Here is a 22,427-nt window from a genome sequence, read left to right on the forward strand (position 1 = left end):
TTCCTTTTAAAGATGCTGCCCTAAGATCACAGAGCTAGGGTTCTGCACTCAGATCAGACCTAACTACCTGGCGGCAGAACATCAAATTTACCAATAAATTGATAAAGTATTCTTGTTTCCAGTGTTTTGCTCAGAATTAGTACTCTGTTAAAAAGCAGACATTTAAAAAAAAAAATTACTGTTCTTTTCAGGTATAAAATTCAGCATTTTTTTCAAAGCAGAAATAGTTTTCTTCACAGAGTCCTGAAAGGGAGTCCCTAAAATATGCCACCTGAAAATCTGATGGAAAACGAACTCCTAGAGCTATCCCAAAGTCTTAAACACAGACCACGGCAAGGTAAGACCTCTTCCGCAGAGTAAGACATCTGCGTACTCTGAAACGTTACAACTTCTGACCTCGCCATGTAAATTGGCGAAAAGTCCATGAATAATATGGTGAAGGGGTCTGAAGAAATTTTAAATATAAGGGCTAGAGGAGAAAAAACTGTCTCAGAATTTTATAAATACACATGTCTCAAACAGTACGTACTTTTCCCCTTTTAGGCTCTAGCTTTAAAAAAAGGAGGACAGGGTCTTCACCAAACATTTATACCTCCACGGAGCCTGGTTTTCAAGGGCCCTACCTTAGCATTCATAAATCTCTTCCAGAGACAGAAAACTGGGGAAGATGCCGTTTTATAAAAATTAATATTCTAAGACTTTGGCTAAAAGCCACCGGGTAAGACATTCAGTTCTCGTTCCTGCTTGTTAGTCCATGGTGTGTGGAAACACACACGATCCCAAATGGCTGAAAGGACTGCACCCCAAGTTTCCATGCAATGCAGAGGCCACGTGACCGAGGCTGCTTTCAACTGCCTTGGCAGATGCCATGACTTAACGCTGTGATGTAACATCACGGGGCTTCGTCAGTGGCCACAGACCAAGAAGCAGATGCAGACGAGGGAACGGCTCAAAGCATCCCTCCCCAAAGCCTCCCACTGTACAGACCGGTCAGCCCTGCCCCGGGGCCCAGGGACAGACCACACTGGACAGAGCCCGAGTCAAGATACAGGAGCTAAGATTTTGTTCTGTCTTACCTGTTTTGCGCCTCTGACTTCAACACAAGTCTTTCTCTTACACTATCTGATGATGCTGTCTTTTCAGGTAGCCAGGGTCAAGCCTGGATCACTACACAGCATGTTTTTAAACAGATCGTCCTACTCAGCAGCTCAGCCTGACTCTGTGATGTAGCCCAGGACAGAAGCCAAAGACTTCAGCCTATTCTCAGCCGACCAACCATCAAAACTTGGCCACAGTTTCTTTTTCTCCTCATCATTTTCTTCCTCTTGAACAAAGGGATTTAAAACTAAGTGAGCTTGGAGCCCAAGGCCAAGCCACCAAAGCGGGAGGTGTTTTAGGAAGAGAGAAAGGACCACATTGACTATGGCATATAGCATGTTCCTCTTTGCTGGTTTATTCTTTATCTGGCATGTAACCATGTTCAAACTTATTTATCTGTCGGGAGAATGGAAAAGAGAGGTGCCACCGGTAGAAGCCGGAGGGCACTGACGGGATAAACCATCGGTTTTCGTTCACACCCAGGTGCCCAATGCACCAAACTGAAGGGAAATAAATCCTTCGGGAAAAACAAAAAACAACTCTTAATCCCAGAGGGAATGAACTCAATGACTCTTCACCAGCCCCTCCACTGCTCTTTCCTTTACAGCTACCGCGGACTCTCCGAAAACGCACGAGTGCCTCCTTCTCAGTCTGCAGGAAGGACACACTACCGTCCACAGATAACTAGGTTGGCTTCTACTCTTAATACCAATAAACTGGGTTTTAGATCCTTATTTAGAGATTTGAAAAGTACAGCATCCTCATCTCTGGGACGATGCAGGTCAGTCGATGATGTCCAGTACAGAGTCCTGCACCGCTGAGCTCCCCACGGTCACCCCGCCATCAGCATCAGGAGCAGTAATGCCAGTGACATTCTGAGCTGGTGGCAGCCCAGGGGAAGGACAGGGTCCAGAGCTGAACCAATGGGAAGGCAATGGAGCTGGGACACGGGGAGGCAGGGGTCACAACTTAAAAGGGCGCACGCCTCAATCAGGAGCACGGAGTGCTTCTGTCAGGTTCCTGGTCGCGTTAGTCCGAATTTGCCAGGGCAGAAGCACAAGCATCGGCCAGCAGCACGGCTAACAAGCAGTCAAGCTCCGCCATGCTAACGCTGATCGGTAAAACCTTTATCCCAGCGCTGGTGGAGGAGCTTCGTCTGAAACCACATGAGAGGGAAGAGGATCTTCAAATAGGACCACCAGGGGGACGACCACCAGGCAGACAGGCTGATGATCGGGAAGCCACCTGGCGACAGAGGTGAATTCCATGAACAGGAGCGACCCCCCCACCCGCGCCCCGCCCCGCCCGGCCCTGCCCTGCCCTGGGGTTTGGGGACTGAGTCAGAGCACACCGGAGGGAAGCCCCAGTTAACACGGGGAATTGGGGAACATGTGTGTGGGGGGGAAACACTACTTTGAAATAGATGAATCAACACTGGGGAGGGGCAAGGCCTGATCTGGAGGACAAATGGGAACTCACGTTAATACCAGGAGCCAAGCCCCCGGTGACTCATTAATTGGTTTGGCTAAGAGGACCGGAGGAATTAACAAACACATACTAATACTCATCAGTGATTCAGGGCTCTAATATAAATTATAAGAACATAGTGACAATAAAATTAGGACTCTGTAACGTGGGATGACAGATGACTAAACGGATGGCACTTAGATACTCTGCTGTTAGAAAACATCTAGAATTCTGTAATCTCATGTAAAGAGAGAAGGTTCTTCCCAACACGCATTCCTGCACCTGGAGCTTGGGGCCCACACCCTCCTGTCACACCCTATATCCATTCAGGTCTCCCAAAAATTACTCACAGGAGACTTGATGCTCAGGCACGTCGGAAAATGGCCCATTAATGTGATTCTGATGTCTGAACACCACTTTGGAATGTCTTTTGGGATTGATTCCTCCCAACTGCGGGGAGCAACTAGCAGGGTGGACCGCAGCCTGATTTCTAGCTGTGCCCAGCCTATGGTACAGCGTCCAAAGCCACAGCGGCTAACCTGCCCCTGTAAGCTCATGGACGTTCTTTTCTGGTGGTGTTCGATATTCTCCGTATTAAACACATCACACCTGTTTTTCCACCTAGGCTTTTCTTCGTACCTCCTTTTTATAACTAAGAAGAGGGGATCCTTGAGGCTAAAAACCCAGAGAGATAAAAAGGTCAGCGTCTTTATTCCTACAGTGGAATCCCCAGTTTGATATGCTGGAGATCGGACTGACGTTTTCCAGCCACCCTTACATTCTTCTCAGATAGGCTGACCCAAAACAGAGTGCAGAAGTTCAGTGTCTCCGGGGAGAGCCCCGCTGGGAGACCGAGATGCTCTCCCTGCGCCGTGTCAGGCAGAGGCTCCCGAGGTCCTCACAGGTTCAAGGCAGGGATCCTTAGGTATCCAAAGACTCCTGACTGGGAAAGTGAGATAAAACAAAGACCAAAAACAAACTTTCTCAGGTGCTCCTGAAGGTAGCCTCAACTCTACTTCCCTGTCAGATAGTTCTGGTCCCAGAAATGCAGCCTTGTGCTTGGGAGGAGAGGAACTTTCCTGTCCAGCTGACAGCCAAGAAATGGAAGACAACCTGTAGACTTCTGTAACAGGCATCAGTGTGGTCTGGATTTTACCAAATGCATATAAGTGTGTATGAAGAAAAAAGGCTTACCTTTTAGATATAGAGGGAAGAATTTCAATACAAAACACTGAGAACTTTCTGGAAAGAGGGAATCTAGAAATAATGCTTTGGAAATCTCTTCCTTAAAAAGCTGAGACAGGCTGGTGTGTAAGTCAAGCAAAGAGCCTACAAAACCCTTCTTTGTAGGATCATTTTTGTAAAAGCTACCTGGACTGACTAAGTAAGCTTCTTTGGTGGCATCATTTCCAACTGAGTTTTTAGCAAAATATCGTGACTTTTATCTCCCCATTAGATTCCATTTGAAATTCCTGGGTTCAGACTCTGCTGGGGATTTCTGTGTTCTGAAGGATTCAGAAGGGACAAACTCAGTAATGGGAAATTGGAAAAGGAATTTCACCACGATCCTTCTGTACTCTAGGGCTGCGGAAATGTTACCAAAACTGACTTGGGAGCAACAGATCTCAAAACAGGGACCAGCCACTTCCTAATTATAATTGAGGGAGTAGACCAGGCCCTGGGCTACTTTCATTAGCCCCTCCCCAATGGCCTCTGTAAGAAATGAGCAATGTGGCTCAGTCCATTAAGCATCTGCCTTCAGCTCAGATCACGATCCTGGGGTCCTGGGATGGAGCCCAGTGTCCCTGCTCAGCGGGGAGCCTGCTGCTCCTTCTGCATCACTCTCCCCCCACTCATACTCTCTGTCACACAAATAAATAAAATGTTTAAAAAAAAAAAGGAAATTAGTAAGGTTTGTGCCTTCATTTCAGAACGACATCTCCACTTTCCCAAGTGCATCCCTGACTGAACTGCGTGAAGACACAGGAGCTGCCGAAGACGCCGGGACCCGGAGGTGAGGTCTTACCATTGCTGTTCAGGGTTTTCATGATAACTTCCATCTGTGCAAATTCGTAGTTGTAGTCTGGCTCTGACGAGGCTTCGCTGGCTGCATCCAGGTCATGCTCCGGCGGGCCCGTCTCCTTTTCAAAGTCTTTCAACCAATCTCGCCGCTTCCTCTTAGGTAAGTTAATTCTGTGGGGTTTTCCATCGTTAGAGAAAATGGATTTGTTTTATACTCCGATAACAGAAAGAAAAAGTTCATGAAAATATGAGGGAACACAAAGATGTTACCTAAAGAAGTGGTTATTGCCCCACAGGATCCGATCACCGTGCCACAGCTGGGTGGCGCTGCAGACAAGGGTGCCGTTGACACAGGACCTGATGGAACACGGGGGACAAATCAGCTCCATGGGAGAGAGCATACAACGGGGCCCCAGGAGCCAAAGAGAGAAATGGGCAAGTTTCTCTTGACAGCTGTATTCTACTGGGGCGCCTGGGTGGCTCAGTGGGTTAAGCCTCTGCCTTCAGCTCAGGTCATGATCTCAAGGTCCTGGGATCGAGCCCGGCATGGGGCTCTCTGCTCAGCAGGGAGCCTGCTTCCCCCTCTCTCTCTGCCTGCCTCTCTGCCTACCTGTGATCTCTCTTTCTCTGTCATATAAATAAGTAAAATCTTAAAAACAAAAAACAAAAAAACACCAAACAGACGTATTCTACTAATTCCTAAAGAGGGAATAATAGAATTGTAAGCGCTATCAAAGCACGTGATCTAAGCAATAATGACCAAAGGCCCCCAATAGCACTCACAGATGACAACGAGGCATGACGTCCTCCTGATGGAAACAGACACGAGAATGCCTACGGAATGCTCTTGTCCAGATCTGGGCAGAACCTGATCAAGCTTTTATACCGAAATGCCAATTTAGGAACTGCGGAAGGTGGTGGAGGACAGTACGTGATGCCATGGTATGCAGTGAGCAAGATGGCGAGTGTGGGAAACAGAAAGGTATCGTCACCAAATAAATGCAAGGAAAAGTAGGGGTGGGGGAGGAAAAGAGGGAGGGGGACCTGCGGCTAAAAGAGACACAACAGCCAATGACAATGGTTGAATCTGATTTGATCCTGATTTCAAGAAACAGCTGAAAAGGAACATTTATGATACCACTGGGGAAATCTGAATACTGGCTCAACATAGGAACAGCAGTAAGGAATTATTTTAATTATTTCAGGTGTGACGGTACAGAAGCAAAGTTCAAGAACACTTGTCTTTTAGAAATACAAGCTAAGATATTTACGGATAAAGTTGTATCTGGAATTTGCTTTAAAATAACTCAGAGGGGAGGGAGGTGATGCGGAGGGTGTATAATAAAACCGGGACAGCGAAGTGTCCACTTTCGAAGCTGGATGATGGATATACGGGGGCTCGTTACACTCTTCTTCCCACTTCCTACATCCGATGCTCTCCATGATAAAAACAGGGAGAACATGAAAAGAGGACCAGGTTTAAATCCCAAATAGCTACCCAACAAATTGTAAAAACAAGACAAACAACTGGAGATGGGGGAAGCAACCCCGAGTCTCTGCTTTCCGGCACGTCCCATGCCGTGGGTGGCGTGCCCTGCGATCGTCTCAAGCAAATCCCGAAGCCCCAGCTCTTCCCCATCTCACAGCTTCGCTACAGCTTACTGGCTACAAGGGGGCAGGAATCCAGCGGCTGTGGATAACTCACTCTAACAGACCTCGCAGGATTTCCTGACAATCGGAAGATCTCGTCAATGGATTCTTTAACACAGTCAAAGCCCTGCCACTGGGACTTTTCTTAGGGGGAGAGGAAAGGTCCTCCAGAAATTTTAGTGCCGACAACTGTAGTCTTCTTATAAATGTTTCCTTCATTTAATAAAAGAGATTTTGCTGCTATTAAAACAATCAGGAAGAGAATTAACTAAAGATTAATTTGCTAAAGAACTGTCAGGTGAAGTCTGAGGGAGAAAGATAGTGATTAGTTTTGTAGTTTTAGTTGTTCAATGCATTACTTTTCTCACAGAATCCATTATCTGGCTCCTAATCTTTACAGGACTCTCCAGCTCAGACTCACAGAGTAAGGAGAGCGCACGCGTAAAAATAAACCCTCTGTGATAGTCACATTTCAAGTTTAGGGACTAGGTGTTTTTGTTGGTTAAAAAAACCCCTGACAATACCATCATCTCAAATGGTTTTCATCTGTCACACAACAACACGATAAACTTGGGTGTCTATCTCTTAAACTAACACGTTCCCTTTATTCTTGCCGACGAGAATGACTCCCGACGCTAACTCAAGCTTCAAAGGTCTGTGTCCACCTATTTGGAATTATGGACTCATTTATTCCATAATTCCAAATAGGATGGTGAAAACTAATACTTACCTCTTCGACCTAAAAAACAAACATTCATTACTTGAATGTTTCAAGGAAAACATTTGCCTAGTTTATGAAGGTATCTAAATGACACATCTAAGTGTATAGATAGAGAGATGGGTATCTAGACATCCAGACATATCTAATGAATCTATAATCTAATATCCAGGAACAGCAGTATGAAGAAGAGAAATGTGTCCCTCAGTGTCCTTTATTATTTTAAACTCTGAATTACAATTTAAAAATTCAGTCCCTCATTTTCATTAGCTGTATGTCGATACCCAAGAGCACTGCCTCACCAGTGGCTGCCGAAACGGTCCTCGCAGACACAGAACCTTCCCGTTAATCTCAGAAAGTTCTACTGGGCAGTATTATTGTAGAATAAAACTAAAGACAATTCCAGAGCAAATGAGAAATGACTATAATAACCTTTGCCTTTTTATGTATTACTAATTTCTGTGATCATCTGTATCTTTAAGGGAACCTTCTAGAGGTGTGTGCATGCAAGTATACACACGTGTGCACACACCCACATGAACTTCTGAACACACACATAAACATCACTTTGCCATTTATAGTATGCTCTTATTACACTACTATAAAGAAAAATTTATGGAAACTGCCTCTTTTGGTAATGTACCCAGGCCAAGAAATTAGCATAAAAAGTAATTTCCAAGTGGACATATGCCTGGGGTACTTGTCAAGAAGCAAGTACAGAATGTGTTTGCTACAATTCATGTCCCGTCACCCAGACCATGAGACTCCTATGGAGAACCTACTCCTGAAGCTGAGCCCACCTGTGGAACCACTCGTGGTTCCAGGAAGCAAAGTTATCAGCAGATATGACACACAGGCAGGCTGAAGCCCCAACAATCCCAGAGATAGAATTTTCAAACAAAGACGAGGAAATAAGTAAAAATCTAATTCTTAAAGGCACACAGTGGAGTAGACACGAGACTCTCTCAATACAGACCAGACCTACCGAAAAAAGGGCTTTCTAAACTTCTATAAATGGAAAACAGAGACACTAAAATTAAACACTCAATGCGATGGTTAAGCAGCAGATAAGATGTGACCAGAGAGCAAATGCACGGACTTGAAGACAGACCTGAAGACACAGTGACTTTGCCTTAACCCCAAGTCCCTCTCTCGCTCTATCTCCAATCCAGTGCCCACCTTTACAACCACAGCTCTCAGCCTGCTTCCTCACCCCCATTCTCTCCTCTTTGCATTTGTTCCTTCTATAACCATAACTCCATGGTTCCTAAGCATCCCAAGGCTGCTACATCCAACAGAAGCTTCTTCCTTACAGTGTTAGTGTTCTCCTCCCTTGGCTTTCATCCTCTATCTTTGGCTCTCTGACTCTCCTGAGACGATCCCTAAAGCACTAGTTTATTGCTTCTACTACACCCTCTGGATCCACTCTGAAGACAGACACCACCACTAATGGCCAATTCTGTATTATGAGTGTAACTCTACATCCCTAAATCCAATTCCAATTGAATCCATCCAAACTGATACCCCAAGGACACCTCAAATCCACAGGATTCCAACCTGAATCCATTACCACTCATTACCCACCAACCTCCAAGCCTGTCCTTCCTCTAGAATTCCTTATCTCGGCTTAGGATCGCCACTGTTTATGTGGTCTCCCAAGACAGAACCGTGTAACCGTTGCTGACTTCACCTTCTCGTTTACTGTCCCCAAGCACATCACTAATGCTGGCTGACTCTCAAATACATTTTGTTCTTCACTTCTTCTGCCACCTGCTGCGTTCCCATGACAATATCATAATAATATCTTACCAGAGCTCCCTACCTCCAGTCCTGCAACCCCACACATTTCCACAGTGATCAGATCTGCAGGAAGAAGCTCTTATCATCCCATATAATCACTGTTGCTTCTGTACATTCTCCCCTACCAGGCTTCCAGTCCCTACACTTGGGCATTCCCAGCACAGAGCCTGTAGCGAAGAACCCTGAATGAAGGCACTTCTGCCCCAGGGAGAGGAAAGGAGGAGACTGGGCAGGATGAGGGAGGGCAAAGAGCAGGAACAGAAACGCGGCACTGGAATTGGATATGAGGAAATTTGCCGATTAAAGTTATTTTTTAGGGGCGCCTGGGTGGCTCAGTGGGTTAAAGCCTCTGCCTTCGGCTCAGGTCATGGTCTCAGGGTCCTGGGATCGAGCCCCGCATCAGGCTCTCTGCTCAGCAGGGAGCCTGCTTCCCCCTCTCTCTCTGCCTGCCTCTCTGCCTACTTGTGATCTGTCTGTCAAATAAACAAAGAAAATCTTAAAAAAAAAAAAAAAGAAGTTATTTTTAGATATGGTGTTAAAAAGAGTATGATCCAGTCATACCGTACACTTTAAATATATGCAATTTTGTTGATTAAAAACCAGGGTATTAAAAATATCCAGAGTTTCTAATATAGGGGAATACAGCATAAGGCAGAAGTCTACTTGAACTTGGAATAAGTAAAAATTAAACAATAGCATCATTTCAGCATTAGGTATCTTAACACTTATATCACTATAACACAAGACCTAATAATTTTCATGAATCATGTAGGGCATCATTGTTAGTCTCAGTTTATCATCACCTGGAAATTGATATGGATAATAGAATACTTTGAAATGAATGTAAAGTTCCCCTCATAGAAATGAGTATTCTGGTCACAAAGTTTGTGTGTTAATGAATATTGTGATGTTACTTCACATGAACTTTATACTTGACTGTAAAGTACTTCAAGGCAGAATTTAATAGAAATCCAAAAGTAAATATACTGTCCTGTTAATTCTCCAATTTTTACATATTATACTCTGGTTTAGGAATTTCTCATACAATGGAGTTATGTGATAACTGCTTTATGTACAATGCTGGACGCTGAGTTAATGACTAACTTTATTCAATGTTTGCGTGTGTGAGGCACCGAGCCAAGTGACTTCTGTCTTGCCTATGTTTAGCCCTGAGTTTCACATAAGGAAACTGAAGTTTAGACAAAAGTGTCTCATCGAAGGTAACCCAGCCAGTCCAGGCACAATGAGACACCCCAAAGCTGGCACTCCGAGTGCTGCCATACGGCCCCCTGCAACAGGAAAGAATATCCCCAAGATCCCAGCGGCGTCTTAACTCTGATATAACTGAGCCGACAGAAAGGGGCAGTCCGCTCCTTCGGAAAGCCAGGCTCAAGATACATGAGGCGGACATTTACTTCTCTACCTTGCATTTTCTTTCGGAGTAAGAGTAACGTCGCCGTCAGGTGCGATGTCTATCTCACAGTGCTCGGCCTGGATTCCTATCCCAAACAGCTGGATGTCCTGGGACGTATCTGCACCCACCCTCGTGTGGTCCTAGTGACGGAGAGTGGAAGAAAGAGAAAAAAACCTGCTCTTACAAGTAACTCGAGGCAAATTTATGTTCATCGATCTGAGGAACCCAACGGCACCTGCATGACAGTATTAAATGAGTCAGATGGCAGAGCCAGGTATCTGGAGCTTTACAGGGCCAAAGCTTACCTTAATACACTGCATTTTAAAAATATATAAACACTATGAAGAAAACACCACCAACCAACAGTGATTAGATACGGTTTTACGATATCAGGAAATCGGACTTGACAGGAGACTATCTTGAGATCCCATGTTAACCTGACAGCTTACTATTTATGTGCCCATGGGCAAGCCACTTCACAGGCTGAGCCTGTCTCCCTCCCCCCCCCCCCCCCCCCCCCCAAAAACCAGGACAGTATCAGCAACTTGAACTACTTAGTAGGATTCTTTCAAGAACCACCTGAGTGGATAGTGAAAATGTTCTGAAAATAGCTGTATGAATTCAAGAACCACTAACAGTAGTTTCATGGAAAATCATATTTTTAAACATGTAACTTTTAAAATGATGTAAGTGGGGCACCTGGGTGGCTTAGTTAAGTGTCTGCCTTCAGCTCAGGCCAGAATCTCAGGATCCTGGGACTGAGCCCCGTGTTAGGCTCCTCGCTCAGCAGAGAGTCTGTTTCTCCCTCTGTCTCTGCTCCTCCCCCTGTTCATGTTCTCTAAGTAAAACCTTAAAAAAAAAATTAAATGATGAAAGTAGTTGAGTTCTGAATACCAGTATTACAGAGCACTGTAGCTTGCGGGTCACAGAATGTGCAGATGAGCAGGATTTCAAGTACCTCAAACCCCAGACATACGAGGACTTGTCACTCCCACGATGCGGTCCACAGCTCATCCCTTTGTATTTTCTATTGCTCTAAAAATCATCGAGTCACCACAACAGTAATATTTCCCTATTCAACAGAAAGCCTTGATCTTTCAAAATTAGGATTTTGGACACAATTCCTTATGCCTTAATCATGTCCTAAATGAAGAGAACTTAATTCCATTAAGTTCTCATTAGTGGACTCTCAGCAAGTCGGGGGCTATTTGCACCAGATTTATGTCTCTGGGAAAAAAGAAGAATAAAAAGGATAACAGAAAACAGGCTCTTCTCTTCAATTCTAGCTTATTTTCCATTGTGTTTTTATGTCACTCCATGCAGATCAGAATCTCAACTAGGTACCTATTTATTTTTTAGCAAGTGGGTAACACCTCTGCATTTAGAGATTAAGGTGTGTGGACAGTTAGATAAGCTGCCGTCAAGTTCCCAGGTCTCTAATCCTTTAGAGTTATTTAAATACTGCTCCATAAGGGAGGGGGGTCGGAAGAGGGTGGTGGGGTTACAGACATTGGGGAGGGTATGTGCCATGATGAGTGCTGTGAAGTGTGTAAACCTGGTGATTCCCAGACCTGTACCCCTGGGGCTAATAATACATTATATGTTTATTAAAAAAAAAAAGACATAACAAAAAAAATATTGCCCCGTATATTTCTATATACTCATATATTCTATATATTCATATATTTCTATACCACCATAACTCAGGAACTATGTGTATATGTGTGTTCATGCTAAAAATCCCCTATCTCGGGGCGCCTGGGTGGCTCAGTGGGTTAAGCCGCTGCCTTCGGCTCAGGTCATGATCTCAGGGTCCTGGGATCGAGTCCCACATCGGGCTCTCTGATCAGAAGGGAGCCTGCTTCCTCCTCTCTCTCTCTGCCTGCCTCTCTGCCTACTTGTAATCTCTCTCTATCAAATAAATAAATAAAATCTTTAAAAAAAAAAAAAAATCCCCTATCTCTTTTGGGGTGCCCCGTATCAGTGTCCATCAGGTGCCCGACTTCAGACAGATGTCTTATTTCTCACTTAACAAAATAAGGCAGCATTTCCAAAAGTGTGGTCTGACAGAGAAAGATAAACACCATATGATTTTGCTTTATGTGGAATCAAAATAAGACAAGCAAACAAAGAAAAAGCAGAAACAGACCCATAAATACAGAGAGCGAACGGATGGTTGTCAGAGGGGAGGTTTCATTCTCAATGGCAACCAGACCACACTACCCATCCTCTTACTTTTAACGGGCGCTGAGCTGGACACAGAGAGCAAAATCATGGGTACAGGCACCCGGATTCTAATGGGAGCTGTACGTGAATGAATCAGGACTGCAACTGTCTATTTATATGCTTTCCTACCTTTAAATAATAAACCAGAAGTTCATTGAGAGCAGGGTCTGCGTTCAGGTTGACTAAGTAGCACTTGTCATCCCCGACCTTGATACCCGACGTCTCCAGGGAAATCCCCATACTTTCGAGTTGTCGTTGTCTCTCCTGGGCACAAAAACAGACAAAACCGGGAACTCTATTTGTTGCTCTAGCCACAAGAGGTATCCATGGAAAGTTTCAGTCGCTGTTTCTGGGGATGATGCCAAAGAAATGACACATTCCAACCAAGTTTACGGAATGTCTTAAGTGTGTGACATCTTGAGTCAGTGTTATCAGGGTGCTGTGGAGGAATCAGACGCCACCATCCCTAGAAGGGGTTTACAGTCTGGGGAGGGGATAAGACCACATACCTGAATCAGCAGAGGAAGAATGGAGAGGGACACTGGAGAGGATCAATGCACTATAGGGCTTCCAGGAGGGAGACAGTGATGGGTTCAGAGACCAGGAAAGGCTTCAGAAAAGGATGTATGTGAAATGTTTCTTACAGTGTAAGAATTTTACAGGAAGAAAAGGGGCAGTAGTAAGGCAGGAGGAGGTTGTTCTAACAGAAGGCACAGGAAGGCGCAGGAGAAATTCTGGGCACACTGCAGGATTCCAGGTGCCGAGAACCCTACTCAGTGTGGAAAAGGCATGGAAGAGCCGCGGATGGAAGAACAGGTTGGTTCCTGACTGCAGAGGGCCTTGAATCCATCCATCCATCCATCCATCCTTCCATCCATCCATCCAAGAGATATTTAAGTCTTAGGTACTGATCTAGAACTAGAAATAAAATAGCAAACAAAGTCCCTTCATTTGTGAAAACTTAAATTCTAGTGGAAAGAGGCAGACCATGAAAAACAGACATGTTAAATATAGAATCTGCAGCGGTGATGAAGCAGCAGAGAGCAATGGACAAGACACAGGGAGTCAGGGGTGTGTGCTGGGGGGGAGGGTGTGAGTGAGTGTGTGTGTGTGTGTGTGCATGTGAATGACACCTAGGAGAAGGCCTGACTAGGTCCTGCTTTCTGCTTTCAAGCTCCCTCACTGAGATGGTCCAGTAAGTCCCAGTGGTCCGTGAGATGAAACAGTCACAAAAGGCATCGTGTAGATTCATGAAACGCACACACCAGTACAGCACTGGTCCTTGCCTTATATCGGATCTCACGTAAAGTTTGTGTAGCATTTTCTCACAAGCCCAAGGAATCAAATACAATGAAAAAAAACGATGATGTGCTGTAAGTTATAAATTCTCTGCCAGTCAGGGATGTCGAATGCTGTGCCAGGTCATCCCAGACCACGACATGGAGAAGCAGGACACACGCTCAGTGTTCCCTGCAGAGCACGTCTGCTCCGACTCAGTGCTCTCGGCACTTCTGCTGAACATGTGGCCCCAGGGGCGGTTAATGAAAGATGACGACGTCGGCCTCTAACCCCGACCTTCGCGGTCTCGTTCAGTAGAAAGAGGTCCTTAGGTGACTTTTTGAGGATGATGAGTGGCTACACAGCAAAGACGGCAAATGAAAAAAAAAAGTCACAAGGTTTTAGGCCAGAATTATCAAGCTACCTGTGCAATTTCTTCTGTTTTCCTCAGCTTCTCTTCCCAAGTCACTGTGAGCTCTTTGATCAGCTTTTCAGACTCCTCGAGCTTCTCTTTCAGTTCAGGGGCCTTCATAGCCTTGGGAAGGAAACCAGAGACAGCTGATTTTCTAATTTTTCCCACCATTATTTACAAAACAATTCCTTATTGTCCTTCATAAGTGGCTATCCACAGTCCACTGGAAGCAACTAAGTCATACGACATCAGGGCGGGCTTTAGATCTTTATTAATTAAAAGAAGTGTAGGAATAAAGGACTGCTACTCTTTAAAGGAGAAAATGAAACCCGCGCCCTGAATTAAACTGATACAAATCACTACAGAGTAATTTTATCCATCATACTTAAATTTCACATTTAAAGATCTTTTTTTTTTCCCCCTTAAAGTAGGCTCCATGCCCAACATGGGGCTTGAACTTACAACCCTGGGATTAAGAATCACCTGATCTACCAACGGAGCCAGCCAGGTGCCCTTCATATCTAAAGACCTAAAAGACGCTAATGTTCGTCGTCAAAATAGAAACATAGGGAAGAGGAACTGCGAGACAGAGATCAACACACACCACCGATCAACACATCCCAGAGAGAACCTACCAGGAAAGGTGAAGAAGAATTCTTCTCATTCATTTTAAAATTTGCCTCTGAATCATTTAAAACTATTCCTCTTATTGGTGGTAATAAACTTTGCGTAGTCATCACTCCCTTGAAAACAGGACCTCTGGGCAAAAGGGCAGCAATCTCCCTCTGAGTGAGCTCAGTGAGAATAACTAAGGGTCCGGGTACAGGTACGTACGTGCCGCTCAAACACTCTGGGGCCTGTACTTGCCAACAACACGCTTCCACACCCTACAGCAAGAGGAGCCTCTGCAAAGCATAAGCCCACAAACAGCAAAGATGGCAGACTCGGACAACAAATCCAAGTGGCGAGGACGTGTACGGTCCCTGCTGTTTCAGAGTCTCACAGAGCTAACTGTGGCTGAGAGTGACATTTACAGTGCTGGGGTCATGGAGACACCCAGGAAAAACTCTATCTCGGTGAACCTTCTGCGGCCCCTCTTCTGGAGCATGGTTCTAGCCATCTGGCCTAGATTACTGGTCACGGTGGAAAAGCAGTTCCAAAGACAAGAGGAAAGAAGTAGCTCATTCACCTCTACACGAATTTCAAGAACCGCCACACCTGCCTCCCAGGATCATGACTCTCTTCAAAGTTTATCCGTGGTCTGATTTTTCAGGTGTTTCGCTACCGTTCTTGGCATCCCTAAACGATGACGCTCGATGCACTGAGTGATTGTAATCACGACAGTAACGGAAACTAGCAACATTTGCTAAGCACTCACAAAGCTGCCAGGCATCACGCTAAATGCCCTCCAGTATCAGTGCTGCCCTAGGGATGAACACAATCAATACAATAAGGCTTCCGACACTTCAGAAGCCGACAGCTAGAACAGCTACAGTGCAACTCCACCATCACCCACGAACAGACCAGTCAGATCCCTGGCTCTGACTCCTTTCTGCCCGTTTATCTCAATCTTACTATTTTCTTGACTAGATACAGTGATAGACAGATAGAGAGTCTGGTACAAAGTGCTCAAAAAATAGTATCTATTGGGGCGCCTGGGTGGCTCAGTGGGTTAAGCCACTGCCTTCGGCTCAGGTCATGATCCCAGGGTCCTGGGATCGAGTCCCGCATAGGGCTCTCTGCTCGGTGGGGAGCCTGCTTCCCTCTCTCTCTCTGCCTGCCTCTCCGTCTACTTGTGATTTCTGTCTGTCAAATAAATAAAAAAAATCTTAAAAAAAATAGTATCTATCACCCTTTCCCCCCCACAGATTAATACTGTCCTGACAAAGAGGATTCTAAGCAGGTGGTATGAAGGAATGTGACCTCTGCAGCCCTAGGTACGCACCCAAATGAGGCATGGGCCAGCACGCAACGTAAGCCCCGGCACCTGGCCTTCGTTTCAGTCTTATTACCTATTTCAAACAAGAGAGCGCCTCAGCCAGCAGCTTGCTACAAGCAAGTGACTTAGAAGAGCGTGTGTTTATTCAAGCTGAGTAAAGCCAAGGAAACACAGTAACCATGAGAAATGACCTATTTTGTTTCCTGCCAGGAGCTGATACACATTTAAAAAAAAAAAAAAAGGAGATTTCTGAATTGTTCCTAACATTTATCTGTCTTCCCTGACTTGAGGAAGAGATAATATATAATCAACTAATCTGAAAATTGTAAGGCCTATGGGTGCATAATTTACACTGTTAATAAAAACAGGGACACCTGGGTGGCTCAGTTAGTTAAGCCACTGCCTTTGGCTCAGGCATTGATCCTGGAGTTCTGGGATCAGGTCCCACATCGGGCTCCCAACTCCTCGGGGAGTCAGCTTCTCCCTCTGACCTTCTCCCCTCTCGTGCTTTCTCTCTCTCTCTCTCAAATAAATAAATAAAATCTTAAAAAAATAAAAATAAAAATAATAAAAACAACACATCTGGGGTGCCTGGGTGGCTCAGTCAGTTAAGCATCTGACTCTTGATTTCGGCTCGGGTCATGATCTCAGGGTCCTGGGACGGAGCCCTGTGTCAGCCTCCACGCTCAGCAGGGAGTCTGCTTGAGATTCTCTCTCCCCCTCTGCCTCGGCCCCTCCCCCTACTCTCACTCTCTCTCTAAAATGAATAAGCAAATCTTTATAAAATAAAATAAAATAAAAACGAAATAGTTGGTCCCTCCGGGTTCACGCTGGGTGAGAGCTGCAGCCGAGGGCCGACTGGTCGACTGAAGCCAACAGCAAGCCAGCAGCAGCCCGGAATCTTACTTGTCCGCTGCCTCAGTGGCTGGCTGAGCTCCTGGGACAGAAGCCTGGTATGACTCACACTGTCTGCACCGCGCTTAGCATGCAGAAGCAGCCAATCAACACAGAGATGCTGAATGGCATGGAGATGACCCAAACCCACAGGCCAAGGACACCCTTTCCTGCTCCAGAACCACCAGCCAGGGACGCGCGGAGACGGGGAGCCCTGGGCTGGTCTTACCTCGGCCTGCGAGAGCTGCTCCTTCAGCTTCTCCACTTCCTCGCGCAGCTCCTGGATGACCTTGGCGTTGGGGTCCTCGTTCACGACGGCATGGTTAACGATCCTTTTGGCTCGATCTGCGTATCGTAAGGTGGAGAGGGTCTCTTCGTAGTTGTCTGCTGCTGGGCTGATGGTAGCTATCATAGAGGTCTGGCTGTTGCCTCCCAAATTGTCCTGTAAAATATTTCCAGTAGCATCTTAGGAAGCAAGCCCCATTCTGTGCACAACATGCAAGATGAAAGCTGAAAACACACATGAGTGATTCTCTGTGAGCAAAGAGATGTGTTGTGGAAATGGGTTTGTATTTCACAGATAATTTTATGCGAAGGTGTGATTTCTCTATAGTCACAACAACAGTGCCTGTCAAGCAGCAGCACTATACTGGGGTAAAAAGGGCAAGAGAGGCACATTTTCACTCTGCATTCCCAGGAATGAGGAGCAAGCGTTGTCGGGGGCGGCTGCGTATTTGGCTAGCTCTGCACACACCTTTCTGCTGCCAGCTCTGAAACTGGCAAGTTTTCGTTGGAAAGGAACGCTGGAACAATGAATTACCTTAAGAAGCCAAGTGAGGACTGAATCTCGATAAGGCACAAATTTGTTTTTACCCTTGCCAGCTGCCTGGTCAGCCAGCGATGATATAACCAACCCCAAGGTTGTAAGGGATCTGCCGAAAGAAAAAAAAATTTAATTAGCTTTATAGAATATTCACATTGTTTCCATAAAATAATAATCATTTCAGGGAATAAGTATAAAATATGCAGAACAGGGCCTCAAGTTGATACAATCAAGTGTATGTTAATTTGTCAAGAAGCTGAGATAGAAACAAAAAAGTAACTCCATTCATTTAAAAGAATGAATTTAAAATCCCTGTACACAAGACCTATGACACAGACATTTCAGTACCTGGAAACACACGTTTAATAATCACTCCAGAGACTTCTAATGGACTCCAAATATTACGCTGGGAGTCTGAACCATTTATTCTTTGGGGCTAATCTGGACCATTTGGGCCTCTCATTTTGTGGTCCACTGTAACCACGTAATTTGAAGAGAACTTTTCTCTGCAAGTTACAAGGTATATTCTGCTCGTCTGTTAAAGCTGGCAAGCTTATTTCACAACTCAGTGTGGAGTTTCTACAATTGCACAGAACAAAGACGCACCCAAGCAGAGGACAGCATATGGCTACTCTTTCAACACCTGCTACACAAAGCAGCACTGGGATCCCCTGAGAGCTGCTTAGAAACACAAGACTCTTGGAAGCCTCCCCACGCCTACAGAGTCAGAACCAGTTAAGGATATTTCCAGGTGATTCACAGGCACATTAAATTTTAAGAAGCCCTGGTTGAACAATGCCCAAAGTGACACAAGGATTTAGCTGCCTAGGCCCATGATTCTCAAAACGTGGTGCTGGGACCAGCAGCACCAGCAAGACTTGGGACCTTGTTACAAATGCACATTCTCAGACCCCACCACACTCCAGACCTACCGACTCAGACACTTGTAGTGGGACCCACCACTCAGTGCTTTCACCAGCCCTCGAGGTAATTCTGAGAGCCTGAGAACCACTGGTTGAAGTTCATGAGTGTTCCCTGGTACTTAATAAATGTTTTCTGCACCACAGAAAAGAGCACCATAGAAACAACGGATCTGTTAAACTGAGGGATGAAGGACACCCTTCTGTGTCACGGCTGAGTGCCAAGTGCTCTTTCAATAGGAAACCAGAGTTTAGCATGAAAGACTAGTTTTCTTTTTAATGTTAACAATAGACTTCCATGAAATGAGTTGAAAGAAAGCATGTTTCTCACAAAACATAATCTTAAAGGTGAGTCATTTGAAAAATCACTGAAATACAAAGGCAAAAATCAAGGGGTAGAAAACGAGCCAGAATTTTAAATGACAGCGATTCCTGCAGTGACATAAATATGTACAATACAACTGACAGATTCACACGTTAAATCCACCCCCAAAGGAAATGAAAACATTTGCCCACACAAAACCGTGTACATGAATTTTCATAGCAGTGTTAGTCACAACAGCCAGAATGTAGAAACCACCCAAGTGTCTATCCGTCAAATGATGAAGGGATGAATAAAATGTGGTATGTCCTCACAATGGAATATTATTCAGCCACAAGAGAGGATTCTGATATAACCTACAGCATGAATAAACCCGGAAAAATTCTGGTAAGTGAAAGAAGCCAAACACCAAAGGTCAAGGTCCTGGGTTGAAGAGTGTCTACCCAAAATTCATGTCCACCAGAACCTCAAATGTACTCTTATTTGAAAAGAGGGTCCCTGCAGATGTAATTAGTTAAGATGAGATCATAGTGGCTGAAGGAGGGCTGTAATCTACTGACTGGTGCCTTGTAAGAAGGCCACGTGAAGAAGACATCCAGGCAACAGGGGGGAGGCCATGTGATGAGAGAGGCAGATATGGGAGCAATGCATCTACAAAACAAGGAAGGTCAAGGAGCTTTAGCAACCACAAGAAGGTAGGAGAGAGGCATGAAACGGATTTTCCCTCTGAGCCACAAGAAGGAACAAACCTGGCCAATCCCTTGATTTTGGATTTGTGGCTTCCAGAACTTTCTATTGTTATCAGCCACCCAGTTTGTAATCTGTTACCACACTAGGAAACTAATACAGCCACCTATTGATGCCATTTATGCAAAACACCCAGAAGAGCTGAAATCTGTGGAGATGAAGGTAGCGGTTGTGGTGGTATGGCTAGGGAATGACATGGACACAAGCTTACTTTGGGGATGAGGAAAATGTTTTCAAATTAGATTGTGGCAATGGTTATACACTCTGAACATAATAAAGATGCCAAACTGTACATTTTAAAGTGGTAAAGGATGTGTATGTGAACTATTTCTCGATATAGTTGTTTAAAAATATTCAAGTTCAATCATTCTATCAGTCCTCCTGAAGGTAACAAACTTAAGAAAGAAAATGGCAAAAATAAATTATTCAGACTACATCAAAATGAAAAGTTTCTGCACGAAGAAGGAAACAGTCAACCAAACTAAAAGGCAACCTACTGAATATAAGAAGATAGTTGCAAATGACATATCCAATAAAGAGCCAAAACAACACCCAAAGACAAATAATCCAATTAAAAATGGGCAGAAGACATGAAAAGACATTTCTCTGAAGACACACAGACGACCAACAGACACATGAAAAGATGCTCAACATCAGGCATCTTCAAGGAAATGCAAATCAACACTACAATGAGGTATCACCTCACACCTGTCAGAATGGCTAAAAGTCAAGAAACAAGCATTGGTGTGGATGTGGAGAAAAAGGAAGCCTCTCACAGAGTTGGTGGGAATGCAAGCTGGTGCAACCACTACGGAAAACAGAAGGGAGGTTCCTCAAAAAACTAAAAATAGAACTGTCCTACTGCCCAGTAATTACCCTAATGGATATTTATCCCCCAAATCCACATGCACCCCCATGTTTATCACAGTATTATTTATAATAGCCAAATTATGGAAGTAGCCCAATTTATCCAGCCCATTTATCCAGATAAATGGATACAAAGAATATATACACAATGGAATATTACTCGGCCATAAAAAAGAATGAAATCATGCCCTTTCCAACATCATGGATAGAACTAGAGAGTATATAATGTGAAGCAAAATAACTCAAAGAAATGACTTGATTACCATATGATTTCACTCATATGTGGAATTCAGGAAACAAGACGCGCAAAGGAAAAAAAGAAAGAGAGAGAGAGACAGACAAACCAATAAGCAAACTCTTAACTCTAGAGAACAAATTGATGGTCACTAGGTGGGAAGGGGTTGGTGGCATGGGAACTGAAGAGTACACTTATGATGAAATAAAATTATATTTAAAAAGAAAATGGCATATATATGTGAAATAAAAGAAAATAGGAATTCAACATTAAGGCAAAATCGCATTTCTGATTATAGAATATAGGGCATTGTTCACATTTTGCAACTACTGAAATAAAATTTTCAGTTGAAAACAATCCTTCAAACTATATCCATTTTTAGTACTTAAAAACAGCAGAAATCAATTTAGTTGATACAAGTAACCCGCGATTCTCGAGTCAACAGCGCCCTTTGTGTGCAAACCCTTCCTGGGCTGGTCATGTACTTTTCATCCCAGAGGAGACAAGATCCGACTTTGGTGGCAACCGCTCCGATTTTGTAATTCTAAAGTGTGAGAAGTAAAAAGGGAGAGTTCCTGGCACTCCTTAGCAAGCCACAAAAAAATTAAAATGAGGGCTTTGAGAGAAAAAGATAAAGGGCAGCATAGCTTCGGCACTGCCCACGACACCACGTGCACGCTGCGTCAGGACATCCCCTCAGCACGTCCAGCACGTCAGCACGTCCAGCACGTCAGCACGTCCAGCACGTGAGCCACAGGGGAGGGGCGGGGCAGGCAGACGTGATCGATCACGTGACTCTGGGGCTGGCCAGGCACGGTCACGTGACTCTGTTTCCTGCGTGCTGTGTTCTGTAACTGCACCATTGAGGGAAGCTTATCAGTAGTGGAAGCCTTTTCCCTGATCGCGTGCACACGTTCAAAACAAGGCCTCTGTCTCAACTTGCTGCCTCCTTGGAACAAAGGGAATAAACGTGCAGGGTGAGGAAACTGCCACGGTGGGTGGGAGGTAACCAGGTCACCCAGTGACCAGGGAGCCATGATGCCACCCCTCCCTGCGACCTTCCACCCGGGAGCAGTGATGCAGGCGCTTGCAGGATCTCAAAAACCACGTGTGAAAACTGAACAGTGGGTTTGCGAATTTTAACATAACTTCATTCCTAGGGAGCTTAAGAATATAACGAAATCACAAATTATGGATCCTGCTATATTGCTGTCTTCTCGTGCTGGAGGCACATGGGCAGCTCCCAGGTTTCCAGGACAGGGTGGGGCTGTCTGCCCATCTGAGGGGCTGAAAAAATTGTCCCAGGAACCTTTCTCTTCTACCAAAGTAGAGCTCCTTCCCGGAACCTCAGGGAGGTGGAGATAGTAAAGCAGTTACTAACCTTTGGGCAAGCTCCTGGGCTGGGGCGGTGGGCACGGATTAAGTGGGGAGGACAGAAGGATTAGACTAGGGGATAGCGTTTATGACCAGAGAGCCATGTTTTAACACTGACATTTTTAAAATCTACCTATCTACTATAACAACAGAGAATTTGACATTAAGAAAGTTAAGAAAACTAGGAGGATCAAAAATAAAATAAAAGCAGCTCTAATAAG

The 22,427-nt window shown here is 44.8% G+C and overlaps 1 protein-coding gene across 4 annotated transcripts in view; it reads right to left on the reverse strand.

Annotated features, from left to right (window-relative positions):
* KIF13A (kinesin family member 13A) overlaps nt 1-22,427 on the reverse strand; it is a 203,826-nt gene that overhangs the window by 47,141 nt on the left and 134,258 nt on the right. For all 4 annotated transcript variants that reach the window (XM_059399512.1, XM_059399510.1, XM_059399509.1 and 1 more), the window contains exons 9-15: nt 17,739-17,850; nt 17,148-17,360; nt 14,098-14,208; nt 12,525-12,659; nt 10,179-10,309; nt 4,858-4,944; nt 4,592-4,758 (exon numbers count right to left, since the gene is read on the reverse strand). In XM_059399512.1, the coding sequence (XP_059255495.1) occupies nt 4,592-4,758; nt 4,858-4,944; nt 10,179-10,309; nt 12,525-12,659; nt 14,098-14,208; nt 17,148-17,360; nt 17,739-17,850 (956 nt within the window). The remainder of the gene's footprint in view (nt 1-4,591; nt 4,759-4,857; nt 4,945-10,178; nt 10,310-12,524; nt 12,660-14,097; nt 14,209-17,147; nt 17,361-17,738; nt 17,851-22,427) is intronic.

Source organism: Mustela nigripes, chromosome 5 (genome assembly GCF_022355385.1).
Source record: "Mustela nigripes isolate SB6536 chromosome 5, MUSNIG.SB6536, whole genome shotgun sequence".
Classification (NCBI taxonomy): domain Eukaryota; kingdom Metazoa; phylum Chordata; class Mammalia; order Carnivora; family Mustelidae; genus Mustela; species Mustela nigripes.